The sequence below is a fragment of the Vulpes lagopus genome, chromosome 3 (genome assembly GCF_018345385.1).
Source record: "Vulpes lagopus strain Blue_001 chromosome 3, ASM1834538v1, whole genome shotgun sequence".
In the NCBI taxonomy this organism is placed as follows: Eukaryota; Metazoa; Chordata; class Mammalia; order Carnivora; family Canidae; genus Vulpes; species Vulpes lagopus.
The window spans coordinates 30,835,600-30,854,379 of NC_054826.1; the positions used below are offsets into that span (position 1 = coordinate 30,835,600).

Sequence of the window (18,780 nt, forward strand, 5' to 3'; positions counted from 1 at the left end):
AAAACCAGCAAACCACTTATTACATCTAAATAAGGTTTTCCCCCTCCCATAACATTTGGCATACGTCATCCCCAAAATAGAATATATCCTCTGTGCACAAACTGAAGAGGAAATTACGAAGGCATTGTCCTATTTGTTGGAGCCAGCTAAAAATGGTCTTGGCCTAAATTATCTAGTTGATTTTCTTTTTAATAATGATAAAATCTATTTTTGTTGATATGGTAAAGATCATATCATGGTAAACCATTTGATATGGTAAAAAATTACCATTTGATATGGTAAAAACCATGATAAAAACCAATTTATTGCTCAATCCTTACCTCATTATATATTAATGATAATACCTTCTCTCTGAGCATGCTCCATTTCTAATTCACGATGGTATTTTTGACTTTATAAGGATTGTTCTCTTCCCACCACTGTTCATCTTTGACCAAGTGGAGCAAAAAGCAAAATGAATCTGCAAAATTTCCAAAGAAGAAAGGTGACAAGGATTGTGTGGGTCCATGTACGTGTGTGTGTATGCGCATCTGGAGGGTTCAGAAATCAGAAAGTGACATTAAACTTTTCACTGTGTAAACCTCCAGTAGTTCAAGCACATGGACCAGTTAGAACTGGAAGGGGTTAGAGATCTGTACCACTCTCCCCACTGTGTTTGTAGAGGAACTAAAGCTAAATCATTTACTGAGGGTTCCCCAACACATTAGTGGTCGGACTAAAATTCTGCTGCTTGTTTTCACTGCTGTAATGTAATCACTCAGATTAATTTTCCATGAGGAATACCAAGTTTGAAATAGTTGGAGGAAAAATATCAGTGACCTCGCTCTGTGTCTCAAAAAGATGACTCTATTGTCTGTTAGATGCTGTCAACTAGCCCTGGCAGCTCCCAGAGGGCCTATAGGTTGGGTACAGTGGCAGGAGTTCAAGGACCCAGCAGAGGTTGGGCAAATGGCCCAGTGATTTCTCTCTTTCAGAGAGATTCCAGACACCTTGTACGAGGAGCCCAGTTTGAAATGTGCAGATACTGCTGTGTGAATGGAGGCAGAATGTCTTGGAACAATTGGTGCTGTCTTTAGTCCCTGACAGAGACCTAACGCCTTTGCTGCTTGATCACCTAGACATCAGACATTATGAATTTAGTCCAGTAATGAGTAAACTAGAGAAAAGGGCTGCTTTAATTTTTTTTTAATTAAAAAATGTTTTTCCCCTTAAAGTGAATATAAAGTGCTAGTGAAAGGGTCAAATAGCCTCTCCAATGACTCGCGCGCCACTGCAGAATTGAGGATTTCCTCCCTTAATTAAAGTGAATGTCGTGCTAATATCAGTTCAGTCCGGAACTGGCAGTATTTGTTGAAATCTCTCTGTTTCACCTTTCCTCCTTTAGATGCAGTTTGTGGTGGGGAAAAGGATAATCGTAGATGAGAGATTCCTACTCAGGATTCCGGGTTCTATCCCACATCATCCAAGGCTAGAATACAGTTTAACTTTCTGGTCTACCCAGGCCAAGAGAAGGGAAGGCAATGACTTACTGACCTTGAACCTGGATGTAAACAGTTTTTTCATTCAAGCCTCAAAGCCAAATCCTTTTTTGGCTGCACAGTGCATTTTCTTTACCAAGATCACACTAGATCTTTGTCTTGGGCTTGGTTTTTTGGGGGGCCTCTATAGAGGTATTAGCTATTGTGCCACAGGGAATGGGAGAAATTTCCCTAGGGGAAGGAGCTTTAGGGAAGAGTTAGGCTCCCAATGTCTTCCTTCTCTCCTCCCCCACACTGGGGATACTCTAAAGCCACATGTGAAACCCCAAGCCTCAGGACAAACTGATTGTCTGCTGTGTTCCACCATCCAGAGCCAAGACACTAACATGCAAAGGAAGAAATGTACCCAGTATTCTGGTCACAGGCCACAGCAGGGAAGCATGCCCCATACAGCAGTGCCATCATTTCAGGCATGATGCTGTTGGCAGAGAGGACAGAGGCTCCTGGGGGCTACTCTTATCTTTAATTCTATGGTCCCTTTTGCAGACCTTCCATCAGTGAACATCCATGTCCTTTAGCAGGCCCCCACCCTTACAACTTATTTCCTAGTCTCTCTCCTTTTTTTCTGGAGTGCGCTAGCTAACCTGGGATAGTTCTGGCACTTCAGAGTTAGAAGCAAAGAAATATTTATCTAACTTTCCTAAATGTTAAAGCTAAGCAAAGCACCAAAAGAAAAACAAAAAAGACTTATAAAAATATAATGGGGTCATCCCCCCACGCTTCCCACATTATTTGTGGCATATGAAATGTCAAAATATAATGAACAGACTTTCTCAACATCACTATCTCTTTCCACCTGTATATATCTGAGTTGTGGCTGCCTCATTACTACCCTTTCACATCTTAAAACTTCACTCTGTAGAACCACTATATAATAAATCTACTTCATCCCACGGACCCCACCTTCCCAAATATATATCCACTTGCAATTCCAAAGAGACTCTCCAAAAAAATAGATATTTGAAAAAAGTGCATCTGTGTATACTCCATCTATCTGCATATTTTTCTTGAGATTATTACTTTTTTTTTAACCATAAAAAAGATTGCATATTAGCAATATAATGGGAAAACCATGGCGGCCATTTCTGGGTGGCAGTGAAGGGTAAGTGGGGTGGGTGTTGAAGCATAGAAGCAAGAGGGCTTAGAGAGAGGCAGGTGTGGTCCTTAGCCTTGAGACCTGAGGACTGATATGGGAGTTATCTTGATTATCAATCCTTGGGCCTCTGAGATTTCCCATCTCCTTAGTCATACCCTCTCTTCTCTCCATCCTTCCCTATTTCCACACCCATGACCAGGCCGCATAACCCTCTTGAAGCAGAGGTGGAATGGCTTTTTGGCATGTGTCCACCCAGGCCAGTTTGAAGACAGGCATGGCATTTGGAGGGCTGTGATATGGGACACACACCAGAGCAAGCTTATTTGTGACTATTTCCACTCTGGGAAAAATTGTCCGTCACTTCTGTGACTATAAAAATTTAAGCAGTTACTAGGCTGATAGTTTTAGAAACAAATCTTTTGTTCTTGTGTTTTGCATTAATATTAAGCATGAATATATATCATATATTACATTGCTTTCCTTCTGCTCTGGGGCAGACTGCACTCTTCTTCCAAATAGGAAAACTGCACAGCCCATGGACTCAAATTTTTGAAAGCTGTTATTCCCCCACTCCCTAGCCCCCACCCCTAGCCCTCCCCTTCCTCCCGACCCCTCAGTTCTTATATTAGAAAAGCCCTTCCCACCCCCCTCCCACCAGCCCACCCCAGGTTAAATAGTGCCACATTCTAAGATTCATGCATCACTGCATTTTGCTATTGCACATAGTGCAGAGAAAGGAGTTTGTATGTGTGCCCCCTCCCTCTCCTTTTCCTTAGGCTCTCAGATTCCTGTGCTATTCCCACTCTGCCCTCTCCCAGCCTCCCCCCACCCCTCCATCCCAGACCCGTCACTGGTTGTGGACATCCTCCCTGCGGACAATCTTGTAGATGATCCAGTAGAACATGTTGAAGATGAGGAAGGCCATGGGGAAGCCAATGCGGGATATTTTGTCGATCTTCTTGGCCCTCTGGATGAAGAGTTTTCGCATCTCCTCTGGGGACTTAGATGGTGCGGGAGGGGGGTTGGTGGTATTGTTGTTGTTGGCTCCTTTAACCGAGATGCCATCTTTGGCCTGCAGACAGGCTGGGCCCATCCCATAGGCAGAGAAGTTGAAGCGGCCTTCTCCAGCCTCATCCTCCTGGAATAGATTCAGCATGGGGCTCTACTTAAAATAAGACAGGGGCTGGGCACCCTCCCTGCAAGGCACTCCCCTGGGGGCCAGGCCAGGCCCATCTGGTTCTCCCTGCCTCTATCATTCCAGGTTTTCTGAAGGCTTTTAAGCTGGCTGGGGAGTTATGCCTTATAGAGGGGCGCCACTTGCATGCTGAAACAGATGCAAACCAGGGGATAGGAAATGCCTAGAGTAGGTCTGCATAAGACCTATGTCCAAGTCTGGCTTGGTCACTTGCTGGCTGTGTGGCCTTAGGCAAGTTACTTCTTTGAGTCTCAGGGGTTTTTACTTCATCGTTTCCTGTGAGGGAAAATATTCACCCTACTACATCAAAAGGTTCTTTTGATCATCAGAGGTTATACATGAGCAGATGTTCTGGGTGCTGTTTTGTTAGAAATCAAGGGGAAAATTTGGAGAGATCCCCTGCTTTGCCTCTGTTGCCTCCTTGCCCTCTTTCTCCACCCCATTCCCCAGATGATGTTTTCTTGGGCATGGGTTGGAGGGAGGGGGCAGATGGCCTAGGAGAGAGCAATGCTATGGACCTCACCTGTTTCACACGGCGGGGAAGCCATAGCTTCTTTCTCCCTCCACGTTCCCACAGCCCTGGCACTTGTGACCTCAGATGTACCTCTGGATTAAGTTATCATTCAAGGCCCTCCATCATCTGGCTCAACTTACCTTTACAGGCTTCTGTCCTTTCCCTTGCTTTCTGCTTTGCATACCTGGCAGTTCGGTTGCACTTTGCAAGTCAGCCCTTGTGCATTTCTCTCTCCCTGCCTTATATGCTCACTACCAACATGCCTGCTGCCTTTATTCTTCTAATTTCTCCCTTTCCTAGCTCCTGGTTATCTTTTACTGATCTGACTTATGGAGACACTGTTGTCTGCTCTCATCATGTCTGGCTTTATCATCTTCCCGGGTGAGCTCTGGTGGCACCGAGAGCCTCAGCTGAGCTGTTGATTCAGTGTGTAGCTCTGGGGAATTTTTATCAGCTCACATTGTGTTCCTAGGGAGTGAGGGTTCTTAGAGTAGGAGGCCTATCTTCTGCTTGTTCCTGTGTAGGACAGGGCTGACGTAAAACAGAAGACACAGTAGAGGAGCCCCTTTCCAGGTCTGTTCCTGCCACCCTTTCTTGGGCCACCCTAGGAGCAACTTGTGACAACTTCAGCCCAGTCTTCCTCCTGTCTCCAGTCCGGTCCCCCCAACCCATCTGAGTTGTCATAACACAGATCTTACTGGTCTTTTGTTTGAACTTCTTAATAGGCTGCCCCTGGCTTCAGGGTAATTAACATCCTAACATGGTAAATGAGGCCTTGGATGACCTGAACTCTGCCTGCCTCTCCAGTCTCATCTGTGCCGTTCTCCGTCTGGCATTCTATGCGCCAGTCACCCTGAAATATGTACATATATTCAAAAGTGCCATTCTCCTTTTTCAGCTGTGGGCCTCTGTTCAAATTGTTCTGTCTTCCTGGCACATACTCCTAACCTCTGCTTCCAATGCCTTCTCTTTCACTGAACTAATGTCTTACTCTGAAGCCTTCCCTGAGGGCAAGGATAGTGAGGTGCTCCTGCTATGTGCTCCATGAGCTCCATGTACATCCCTCTCTTTTTTTTAAGCTCTTATCAAATTATGTTTCTTTTAAAAAAATATAATCTTTATCTCTTGCAAACCTTTTTATTTTTATTTTTTAGAGAGTGAGGGTGGAGCAAGGGCAGAAGGAGAGAAAGAGAATCTTAAGTAGGGTCCATGCCCAGTGCAGAGCCTGACATGGGGCTGGATGTTAAGACCCTGAGACCATGGCCTGAGCCAAAATCCAGAGCCAGATGCTGACTCTGAGCCACCCAGGCGCTGTACATTATGTTTCTTAATTCATGTCTATTTCTCCCATTAGACTCTAAGCTTTATGAAGGCAGAGTCTTACTCATGTAATTGCACCCTCAACACTGAACATATGCACAGAGTTCCAGGACATAAGCTCAAAGCTCAGCAAATATTTGTGGAATAAATAAGTAAATGTTTACTAGTATATCTTCACTACTCCTAGTTTCCTTTTTTTTTTTTTTTTTTCTTTTTTTTATGAGGTTGTATTCCTGGCACCAGGGGATTTGAGACGTGAAAAATGCTCAAGAAATCTTTGGCAAATGGTTGAATCTGGTCCAAGACCCTCACGGCAGAAAGGGGGAAAGAACATGTGCTTGGCAAATAGATCTCAATAAATATTTGTCTCTGAGTAGGGCAACAGTAGAAGGTTTGTGCCAGGGCCAAGGAAAGGAGTTGGGGGCAGCTGTCCAAATTACTGGACCCTGCGCCTGGAAGGGGGTTTGAGTCCAACTCCATTGCTTATAAATCTGCCCTAGCTGCAGGATGTGATGCTTGAAAATGTTTTCTCGCTGGGTTCTAGTTATGCAAGGGAAGCACCAAATTAATTTTATATACAGCTTTGGGCGAATTATTCTCTGCCTTCCTCATCTATTAAACATGGGAGTGGAAGGGGTGGAGGTGTGGCCTGGAGGCCCCATCTAGTTAGATGATCATCAATTTCACACTTTAGTTAGGAGAAAGGAAATTCGCTAGAAATGACTGGAGAGAGGCTTGCTATTCCTGTTCTCTCCAGCAGATGGCAGGAAATGAAAGCTTGGGGACGGAGCCGGGGGAAATCTGGTTGTCTCTTCTAGAACCCAGGGAGGTTGGGAGTGTGCCTGCCCAGTCGGGATCGCAGATTTCCTAATAATCTGACTAATGAGGCCGGCCAGGGAATTTGAGGACCAGATGCTTTGTGCCCAACAAATGAGGTAACATGGGAGGATGGTGGGAGTTGAGGAGCCTGGCCAAGATCACAGGCTCTGACAAACTCAGGCATGGAGCTAGTTACTTTTCACTCACCATCTGGGGCTGAAAACCCCCTTTGCACCCTTCCCACTGAAGGGAGGTTTCTGCAGCCCAAGCTTATGCACTGCTGATGTACAAGCCACATCCAGAGGGGTTTACTGCAAAGGAAGTGCTGCTTTATGCAATTCTGCATCCTTGTAGTTTCTGACATTTCAGCCAATTTCAGAACCCTGAGGAACAAGGTCACACTGATTCAGCCACACATAAGGGGCTGTGCAGGAGAAATGTGAGTGAAGAAATAAGCCAGGGCTGAAAAAAAAATCTCTAGTCAGAAGAGACCATGGCAAAGCAGAGAGTGTGTTCCTACCCACAGGCAGTTCTTATGACCTTGTATCAGGTGGGACGTGAATCCAGTGGGACCAGAGGCTGTGACTTTTTGAGTGAAGATAAAAGTGTGATTTTTAAATGCTGGCCCTTATTTTAGACTTCTAAGACACTGCTAGTGAAAATACAGATAGATGCATGTTGAATTAGAACTCTGGCAGCTGGTTTTTTTTTTTTTTTTTTTTTTTAATTTTTTTTTTAAAGATTTTATTTATTTATTCATAGGCACAGAGAGAGAGGGGCAGAGACACAGACAGAGGGAGAAGCAGGCTCCATGCAGGGAGCCCGATGCGGGACTCGATCCTGGGTCTCCAGGATCACACTCCAGGCTGCAGGCGGCGCCAAACCGCTGCGCCACCGGGGCTGCCCTGGCAGCTGGTTTTTGACCTTTGTCTTGGGATAAGTCTTGCTTCTTATTTGTGATCTAATAAATCTCAGGGTTATTTTTATTGGCTTCAGGATGGAAACATTGATGGACAGATAAGCAACTGATGGTATAGGGTCAGTAGGAGCCGTGGGACCTCAAGTACCTACCCTGCTTTTGCCCCTAGCACCTCTGTGATCCTAGTGACTTGCTTCTCCTTGCTGTTGTCACTTGCATGGGCAGAATGGACAGAGATGCCCTCTAAGAACTCTTTCAGCACTACTAACATGCTGTGAGAGAGGGAGGAGGGAATGGAGCCCAGATTTCTGATCAAATCTGATAGTGGCTTTATTGACATTTCACCTGGCCCCAGAGAAAGTTTAATTTTCCTCTAGTGTGTAAAACTGGTAAGGAGTTGGTGAGGGTGGAGGCAGCCTTTGGAAGTACTGTAGGCCCCCCATACTGCACATTTTCAGGGGGTTCCATTTACATTTAGCCTATGCAAATAGCATCCCCTGGAGTTGTGCAGTGCACAGTCTACTGGCCTGATGTTAGTCAAATATTTTGGACATAATCTTCCCAAATAAGTGTCCCTTTAACAAATATATTAACCCTCTTTTACCTGAGGAAAATGGAAAAAGCAGCTAGCCAGTGGGAAAAAAGGAAAAATAATAAATTCCCAAGATAGGCACGTTTGATTAGTTCCTTGCTTGGATTATTTTAATAGTCAAAGGCTAAGTATCCAATGGGCAGTAGGGACTAAAACTAGAGGTCTTTTGAGAATGCCTGTCTGGCTTGCTGCACTGAAGATAGTTTTCTCTTCCTTTTTTTTTTAGATTTTATTTTTTTATTCATGAGAGACAGAGAGGGGCAGAGACACAGGCAGAGGGAGAAGCAGGCTCCATGCCGGGAGCCTGATGTGGGACTCCATCCCAGGACTCCAGGATCAGATGTGGGACTCGATCCCAGGACTCCAGGATCACTCCCCTGGCCAAAGGCAGGTGCCAAACCTCTGAGCCACCCAGGGATCCCGATAGTTTTCTCTTCTAATGCAGATTTAGAAGGATGGTTACACCTGAACGCCCATAGACATTTTCTGTCTTGAAATGTCTGCCTCCTGCCTATGGTAAACTACTAGAAGTTAATTGAATCAGATAGCTGATGTTTAAGAAATACACTGATGAAAATACTGTGTGCGTGTAATCATTTTATTCCCTGGCCCTTATTTGGCAGGAACAAAACTTAAAGCTACCTCATAATCTGATTTAATCTTCACCACAGTCCTCCATTGTGCCAATTCAGTCCATTTTACAGATGGAGAAACTGGGCCAAGAAAAAGGCTATCTTTAAATCACAGTGATAAAAAAAAACAAAAACAAAACAAAAACAAAACAAAACAAAACAAAAAACAGGGATGGGACTCCTGGGTGGCTCAGCGATTTGGTGCCTGCCTTTGGCTCAGGGCATGATCCTGGAGACCTGGGATCAAGTCCCATGTCGGGTTCCCTGCATGGAGCCTGCTTCTTCCTCTGCCTGTGTCTCTGCTTCTCTCTCTCTCTCTCTCTCTCTCTCTCTCTCTCTCTCTCTCCATCTCTCATGAATAAATAACTAAAATCTTAAAAAAAAAAAAAAACAAAGAGGGTCCTTTGACACAACACATTGCAGCTGAGTAGTAGACAGCTATTTGAAGCAGGTCAGTCTAAAGCTTATACATCTGTGGTGTATGGCAGGTATTTGGTATGGCCTGACAGGTCAGTGTATTATGGGTTCTTGTTTGCTTTAATCTAATCTATTGCTGGAAAAACTTCTGGGTAGGCTCTCTGACCGGAAGGGCTCCTCTTTGTTCATTAGGTTATCCCTTTGTCCATTTGTTCAGTAAATGCCTATAGCATATTCACTATGTGTCAGGCATTGTGTTAGTTACCAGAGACAGCACTGAGCAAAAATAGACACGGTCTCCACCATTATGGAGCTTATAATTCAGTGGAAGAGATAAGCACAAAACAACTACATCACTGAATGTATAATTGTAAATCAAGATAAATGTTCAGAAGGAGGGAAACTGAGTTCTATTAGAGCATGACCTTTGTTAGCTCACACAGCATCCTTGTCCCTCCTTTCTAAACATATGAATGGGAATCCCTTCCTTTGGCTGATACAGTCTATGCTGAGACAGGTCTTGGGGAAAAGTGCTTCATTGGCTAGGGGCCTGTGTAGGATATAGTCTGCATGGCCATACTTGACAGCCTTGCATGAGTACCTCACTACAGGACCTAGACCTTGACTCAGGTATCAGGAAAGATGACTCAGCTAAGAACCAGAAAATAAGTGCTTGGTTAACACTAAGCAAATGCACGGGAGGGCATTCCAGGAAAGAACAAGACATCTAAAGTCCTATGTGTATGTTTGAGCAACAAGGGAAAAAAATAGGGTAGTTGGTGCTCAGAGATCAAAGGAGAAAGTGGTGTAAAGATGAGGCTGGAAAGAAAAGTGGATTCTCTGATATCCAGAGGTGAGGATTACTAGAGAGCATCTCCAGTTCCTCCAGCAATAGCCACAAATTCTCCAACTGTGAGACTGCACTCTCACATGTCCCAAAAAGATGGATACAAATCTTTCTCTTCCTTATCTTAATGACGGTACTTTCTTCAATTTCTGGAAAAATAACAAGCCCAACTTCCCTTTTGACTACAGTCATATTAAACAGATCACATCAATGATAAATGTCACCACTGTAAAAACTACTTAATTTGTAAGGAAATTCTGTTTCATAGTAAAAATAATTGTGGTTGGAGGAAAAAAAAAAAGGTGAGGTGAGGTCTTTGGGGAAATATTTATAGACCAAGGTGTACAATCAGTTTGTTCCCACAGACGGCACTCTCCCCAATGGCATTTGCTGGTTGGAACACAGCCTCTGAGTTAGCAGAGGTTGGTGACTGTGTATAGATGGTCTGCCAAGTAGTTTTTTATTCACACCCTCATAAAGTGAGAGAATGCACTCTGGGGGAGAATCTTGCATGAGGCCCCTTTTATGGAAGTAGGAAGCAAAGACCTGGCACTTGGACATTCTACTCAAAGATCTTAACCTTTTGTGGTGCAATGCCCTTCTAGAACCAAACCCTTGGAAATAATGCAGCCTTGCAGAAAACACCAATAAAAATCTTTCAGCCTGCCACGCTTCAAGGTCACAGCTAGTTATTATCTTAGCCTCTCAGTGTTTGCTCTGTCACTTCTGTTTTCAGGTATAACTGGATCATTTCTATGTGTTATGGTTGGAAGAATAACTGCCTACAGACCCAACAAGGCATTATTTATGGGATGGGAAGTTAGGTCTTCTAGGACTTCAATCCCTATTTTATATCTGCCTTACGCACTGAGAAGGATGGTCCAGTGAAACACATATCACAAGACAAGGCTGCTTGGAACTCTTCTGTTTACTACCAACTCTCCCTCCTTAGGTAGTGATTCAAAGTCCTACCTTGTGATGTCTTCGCTTCCTCCTGAATCGGAGTAGTTCTTTGTGCTGCCGAGACACAAAGTTGACAGCAGCATACTCAAGCAGGGCTGAGAACACGAAGAGGAGGCACACTGCCATCCAAATGTCAATGGCTTTCACATAGGACACCTGAAGTGGGGATGAGAAGAACACAGGGGCATGAAGGTAGGGGAGAATGAAATATCTCAGTATTTCTGCTCCTCAGTAACTCCCCCATCACCCACTGCTTTTCCCTCCTCAGCTAGGATATTAGGAAGGTACAAAGGAAAACAGAAGAAAAATGAATCAAGAAGACTGTCTAAAACACTAGAGAAAATATAATATGGTACCCAGAAGAGTAGTAAAGAGAGGAGGATGGGGTATCTAGCAACAAAATTGAGTGAAATGGAATGTTGTGTTTAGTCTAAGGGTGATAGGAACAGAACGGTATATATATCATTAAAAGTAAACAGATAATGTTAAAAAGTATCAGAGTAAGATCTTCAAGAATTCTTTTCTCTATAAAAGGAATGAAGACAACAGCAGAAATAGTCAGAATCAATTGTCTCAGAAGCTCTGTTAACCAAAGGCTAACAGCAATCTTGAAAGAATTTACTTAAAAAGTCAGCTGAATGCCAGTAAGAGCATCAAACTTTGTAGCATTAAAAAAAACAAACAAACAAACAAAAAAACCTAGCTTCATTGAGATGTAATTCATATACCATACAATTCACACACTTAAAGTGTATATTTCAATAGTTTTAAATACATTTGAGATATATGCAACCATCATCACAGTCAATTTTGGAATGTTTTCATCACCTCCAAAAGAAACCTAGTAACCTTTAGCCATCATTCTTTTCCCTATTCCGCCAATTCCTGTCTCTCCCCCTACCCCATACCAAGCAACCATTAATCTACATTCTGTCTTTATAGGTTTCCCCATTCTGAGCATTTCCTATGAGTGGAATCATACACCATGTGTCCTTTTATGACTAGCTTCATTTACTTAGCATATTTTCAAGATTCATCCATGTTGTAGTCTGTCTTTTTTCTTTTCTTTTCTTTTCTTTTCTTTTCTTTTCTTTTCTTTTCTTTTTTTCTTTTCTTTTCTTTCCTTTTCCCCTTTTCCCCTTTTCCCCTTTTCCCCTTTTCCCCTTTTCCCCTTTTCCTTTTCCTTTCCTTTCTTTATTCATGAGAGACAGAGACACAGGCAGAGGGAGAAGCAGGCTCCATGCAGGGAGCCTGACGTGGGACTCCATCCCGGGACTCCAAAATCTCACCTTGGGCCAAAGGCAGGAACCAAACCGCTGAGCTACCCAGGGATCCCCTATATTTCATTCTTTTTTAAAAAAAAGATTTATTTGAGAAAAAAATAGTGCAAGCAGGAGAGGAAGAGAGAAACCCAAGCAGATTTCCCGCTCAGCATAGAGCCTGCTGCAGGGCTTGATCTCATGACACTGAGATCATGATCCATGCCAAGACCAAGAGTCAGACACTTAACTGACTGAGCCACCCCTATATTTCATGTCATTCTCTATTATGGCCAAATAATATTTCATTATGTGGATATACCACATTTTGTTGATCCAGTCATCAGTTGATGGACATTTAAGTTTCAACTTTTGGGCTATTATCAATAATGCTGCTGTGAACATCTGTTGTACAAGTTTTTGTGTGGACATATGTTTTCATTTCTCTTGGGGCCTTCTGGTGTTTTAACCTGCCAAATTCCTGTTCTCCTGTCTCCAGTTCTGTGCTAGCCTTGAAAACCAACAGCCTGTAATCATTCTGAAAACCAGTATCCAGGCAATCAGTGTATGGGGTAGAACAGAGTTGGAGCTTCTTTAAAGTCCCATTCCCAGAGAACTGTCATTATTTAACTTGTCTTCCTTTCTGAAAGACCTCACTCACAAAAAGGGCTGTCTTTATTTGGCCTGACTTGGAGCGGGCCCAATGTGAACAGCCTTTTCCCTGGAGGCATCTGTTGAAAACAGTCAGTGGCAATTGTTGAACATCACATCAGCCTGAGGCAGTAGGTAATAGTTGAGGCAAACAATAGGTTGATTAAAAAAGCTTAAAAGGAAAATCTGGGGGAATGAGATGTCCATAGGGGGCTTTAGAAAGCTCTGACATATTTCTGGGAATTGGTGTGCATACTTAAGCCTGTGTTCTACTCAGGGAAGACCTGAGAAGGCCCCTTCCCTCTCAACTCTGTCTAACCTTGACACACTGAGCAAGCTGCAAGTGAAGGGTAAGGCAAAACTGTAAACTGCTTGGCTGAGTGTTGGAGGTGTGTTCTAATATATCTGTAGAGCCTTAGGAGAAAGTTGGGAGATTTCTAGGTTCCACACATTTAAGCAAATTTCTGTCCAATTTTAGCTAACCACCAAGCTGAGCAGAGACTTCACTGACCCTATACAACAAAGACCATATACAATACAATACAGACCTTAGAGAATTAATTCACAAGAGTTACTAAACAAACAGCAACAAGAATCTGATTTCCCGAGATGCCATTACATTATGTAAAATGTAGTTTTCAACCCAAAATTATAAGATATACAAAGATATAAAGGATGGCCTTGCAATGGACTAAATGTTTGTGTCCCTGCCCCCCTCCCTTCATAGATTGAAATCCTAATTCCAATGTGATGGTATTTGGAGTTGGGGCCATTAGGATGTCATTAGATCATAAGAGTGGAACCCTCATGAAGGGATTAGTGCCTTTATAAAAGGATACCAGCTAGCTAGCTAGTTCTCTGTCCACCCTGTGAGGATATAATAATAAGTAGGCAATTTGCAACTGGAAGAGGGTCCTCACCAGAACCCTACTATGCTGGCACCTGATCTCAGACTTCCAGTCTCCAGAACTCTGAAAAATAAATTTTTGTTATTTATAAGTCACCCAGTCTCTGGTACTTCATTATCACAGCCCAAATTGACTAAGCCCCATACACAGAAAAACAAAAAACAAAAAAAAAAGTAGTCAAAAGAAGCTGCCCCTGAGGAAGCCCAGATGTTGGATTTACTGAAGGCTTTTTTTTCCCCCAAAGATTTTTAATTTATTTATTCATGAGAGACACATACAGAGAGAGGCAGAGACATAAGCAGAGAAAGAAACAGGCTCCATGTAGGAAGCCCGATGTGGCACTCCAGGATCACGCCCTGGGCCCAAGGCAGACACTCAACTGCTGAGCCATTCAGGTGTCCCTTACTGAAAGTTTTAAATCAGTTACTTTAAATGTGTTCAAAGAACTAAAGGAGACCTGTATAAACAACTAAAGGAAAGTACCAGTATAAAGTCTTACCAAACAGAATAGGAGATAGGAATGATAAAAAGAACCAAATAGAAATTCTGGAGTTGAAAAATAACTGAAGAGTTCACTAGAGACGATAAATAGCATATTTGAGCCGACAGAAGAATCAGTGAAGTTGAAGAATCAGTGAACTCAAGGTTATCTTGTCTGAAGAACAGAATGAAGAAAAATGAACAGAGCCTCAGAGATCTGTGAGGAACCATCAAATACACTAACATGTTTAATGAGTGTGCCTGAAGGAGAAAAAAGAAGCAAAATATTTGAAGAAATAATGGCCAAAACATCCTCAAATTTGAAGAAAAACACTAATTAATGTCCACATCTAAGAAGTATGAACTCCAAGCAAAATAAAGAGCTCCACACCTACACACTTCATAATCAAACTGCCAGAAGACAAAGAGAGAATCTTAAATAAGCTGCAAGAGAAAAGCAACTCATCGTATACAAGGGATCCTCAATAAGAATGACAACTGATTTCTCATTGGATTGATTATATACTTTTAAGTTGGAGTGGGGGAATAGAAATTATTAAAGCACAGAGATGACCCATGGGCATAAAGAACTGCATTGCAATTGTGAGGAGTGAGGTTTTTTTTTTTTTTAAGATTTTATTTATTCATGAAAGACACACACACATAGAGGCAGAGACACAGGCAGAGGGAGAAGCAGGCTCCATGCAGGAAGCCCAGTGTGGAACTTGATCCCAGGACCCCAGGATCACACCCTGAGCCAAAGGCAGACACTCAACCACTGAGCCACCCAGTCATCCTGAGTAGTGAGATTTCTCATTAGAATTCAAGCAGTCTAATACAGATGGCTAACAGACACATGAAAAAATGCTCAACATCACTCATTATGAGGGAATAAAAACTAAAACCACCATGAGAGATAACACCTTATACCTGTCAGAATGCCTAAAATTAACAACTCAGGAAACAACAGATGTTGGTGAGGAGGGAGAGAAAGAGGAACCCTCTTACACTGTTTGTGGGAATGCAAAGTGATGCAGCCACTCTGGAAAACAGTAGGGAGGTTCCTCAAAAAGTTAAAAATAGAACTATACTATGATCTAGCAATTGTACTACTAGGTACTTATCAAAAGGATACAAAAATAGTGATTTGAAAGGGCATGTGCACCCCAATGTTTATAGCAGCATTATCAATAATAGCCAAACTATGGAAAGAGCCCAAATGTCCATCAACTGATGACTGGTAAAGAAGATGTGAGGTGTACACACACACACACATACACACACTGGAATATTACTCAGCCATCAAAAAGAATGAAACCTTGTCATTTGCAATGACATGGATAGAACTAGAGGGTATTATGCTAAGTGAAATAAGTCAGAGAAAGACAAATGCCATATGCTTTCATGCATGTGGAATTTAAGAAACAAACATGAACATAGAGGAAGGGAAGGTAAAATAAAATAAGATAAAAGCAGAGAGGGAGGCAAACCATAAGAGACTCTTAACTATAGAGAATAGACTGAGGGTTGCTGGCAGGAGATGGGTGAGGGTGGGGTAAATGGATGATGGGCATTAAAGAGTGCACTTGTGATGAACAATGGGTGTTATATGTAAGTGATGAATCACTAAATTCTCCTGAAACTAATACTACACTATATGTTAACTTGAATTTAAATAAAATCTTGGGAAAAAAAGAAAAGAATCAAGCAGTGTAGAAGACAGTGGAATGACCTATGAAATGAAAAGACATCCTTTGCTTATGGATTGGAAGACTTGCTATCATTAAGATGGCAACATTCCAAATTCATCCACAGACGCAGTGCATTTTTAATCTAACTTCCCTTTTTATTTTTGTTGCAGAAATTGACAAACAACTTAAAAATTCATATTCTGGTTCATATGGAAATATAAGGGACCCAGGATAGCCAAACCAATCTTTATTTTTTTTTTATTTTTTTTTTCAAACCAATCTTTAAAAAGAACAAAGTTAGAGGACTCACACTTGCCAATTTTAAAACTTACTACAAAGCAAAAGTAATCAACAGTGTGGTACTGACATAGGTTAAGTATGTCAGTGGAATAGAACTGAGAGTTCAGAAATAAACCTATATATTTATGGTCAGTTGATTTTTGACAAGGTTATAAACTCAATGGAGGGAAAGGATAGTCCTTTCAACAAATAGTGCAGCAGTAACAGGACATCCACATGCAAAAGAATGATATCCCTCCCTCATACTATATGCAAAATGCAAAATGGATTAAAGCCTAAATTAGGGCTAAACTACCAAATTCTTAGAAAAGAACATAGGTATAAATTTTTGTGACATTAGATTAGGCATTAGTTTCTTAGATACAATACCAAAGGCCAAGCAACAAAAGAAAAAATAGGTAAGTTTTACTTCATCAAAATTAATAACTTTTGTGTATTAAAGGACACAATCAAGTGAAAAGACAACCCACAAAATGTGAGGAAATATTTGCAAATCATGTATTTGATAAGGGATTAACATTTATAATGCACAAGGAACTCTTATAACTCAATAATAAAAAGAGAAATACCTTTATTATAAATTGGTCAAAATATTTGGATATTTCTCCTAAGAAGTTACAGAAATGGCCAATAAACACATGAAAAGAATACTCAACATTATTAATCACTAGGAAAATGCAAACCAAAACTACAATGAGATAGATACTACTTCACATCCATTAAGATGTTTATAATAAAAAAAGACGATAGAAGCATTAGTGAGGAAGTGGAGAAATTGGAACCCTGGTAAGATTATGAAGTAGTGTAGACACTTTGGAGAATAGTTTGGTAGTTCCTCACAAGTTTATTTTTTATTTTTTTTTTATTATTTTTTTTTTCCTCACAAGTTTAATATGTAGTTTCCATATGACCCAACAATTCCACTCCTAGATATATATATCTATCAGAGTTGAAAACATATGTCCATACAAAAACTTCTACACAGATGTTCATAGCAGCATTATTTACAATAGCCAAAAAGTGGAAATAACTCAAATGTCCCTCAACTGATAAACAGATAAGAAAAATGATAGACCCATACAATGGAAATATTACTCAGCTACAAAAGAGAATGAAATACTGATACAATGTACAGATGAATCTTGAAAACATTGTGCTAAATGAAAGTACACATATGATTCCATTTATATGAGATGTCCAGGATAAGCAAGATCATGGAGGTGAAAAGTAGAGTAGGCATTGCCAGAGGCTGGTTAGAGAGGGGAATGAAGGATGACTATTGATGGGTAATGGGGGTTTCTTTTTGGGGTGATGAAAATGTCCTGAAATTAGATAGCTGTGAGGACGTGCAACTTTATGGATATATTAATTGCCCCTGGATTTTATGTTTTTAAAAAAGTGAATGAGGAAGAATGTGAGGTTGAGTGCTAATAGTATATGGAGCCAAATACCAAGTCTGGTGTCAACAATGAATGGAGCAGAATGTTGAGTCTATTGTAAATCATAAGTGAAAGAGAATGTGGCACCAACAATAGACAGTGGAGCAGGATGTTGAGTCTAACATAAGGAAAAGGAAGCAGATACATATGTTGTTACAATTGCACAGAGCAGAATGTGTTGCCAAGTGGTAACAGTAAATGGAATTTGGTTTCAAGCATTTATAGTGAATCTAGCAGAATGCAAAGTCTAGTGTCAATAGTGCAAAGGGTAGATTATTGTGGTTTTTTTTTTGTAAGAGTGAATAAAGGAGAGAGTGTTGATGGGAGATGAAGCAGAATGTCATCTCTCACATTAAAAGTTAATGGGACATCTGTGGTGCCTGGGTGGCTCAGTTGGTTAAGTGTCTGCCTTTGGCCCAGGTCATGATCTCAGGACTCTGGGATGGAGCCCTACATAGGGCTTCCTGTTCAGTGGGGGTCTGCTTCTCCCTTTCCCTCAGACTGTCCCTCCCCCCCAACCCCCATGCTTTCTTAGTCCCAAACAAACAAAATATTTAAAAAGTTAATGGAACATGAAATATTATGAAAACAAAAAACAGTGGGTTGACTATTCTAGATTAAAAGAGTAACCATATACAATATGAATCGTGACTGGATCCTTGATTGGATCCCTCACCATTTTTACTGATGATATTTTTTGACAACTGGGAAAATTTAAATAAAGTTTCTGTATTAGATGATATTATAGAATTATTTCTAATTCAGTAATTATATAAAATTGATATATGATATAAATATAATTATTGTTGAATTAATGTTAACATTTTTTTAATATGAACATTTTCATTTTTTATTTTTTATTTTATTTTTTATTTTTTTAGAAATGCAGTGTGAATTGGTGACAATTCCACCTTACAAGATTTTTATTTTTATTTTTTTTAAATTTTTTATTTATTTATGATAGTCACAGAGAGAGAGAGAGAGAGAGAGGCAGAGACACAGGCAGAGGGAGAAGCAGGCTCCATGCACCGGAGCCTGACATGGGATTCAATCCCGGGTCTCCAGGATCACGCCCTGGGCCAAAGGCAGGCGCTAAACTGCTGAGCCACCCAGGGATCCCTTAATATGAATATTTTTAGATGTGACAAATATCATTGTGACCCTATTCCTTATTTAGAGATGGCTTGTTATGATGTCTGT

The 18,780-nt window shown here is 41.3% G+C and overlaps 1 protein-coding gene across 2 annotated transcripts in view; it reads right to left on the reverse strand.

Annotated features, from left to right (window-relative positions):
• Window positions 1–3,481: 3,481 nt before the first annotated feature.
• Window positions 3,482–18,780, reverse strand: part of GLRA1 (glycine receptor alpha 1) — an 86,014-nt gene continuing 70,715 nt past the window's right edge. The window contains exons 8-9 of one of the 2 annotated variants that reach the window (XM_041747653.1): window positions 10,862–11,008; window positions 3,482–3,772 (exon numbers count right to left, since the gene is read on the reverse strand). In XM_041747653.1, coding sequence (XP_041603587.1) covers window positions 3,482–3,772; window positions 10,862–11,008 — 438 coding nt within the window. Of the gene's footprint in view, window positions 3,797–10,861; window positions 11,009–18,780 lie in introns of both variants that reach the window. The other variant, XM_041747652.1, reaches the window with a different exon arrangement.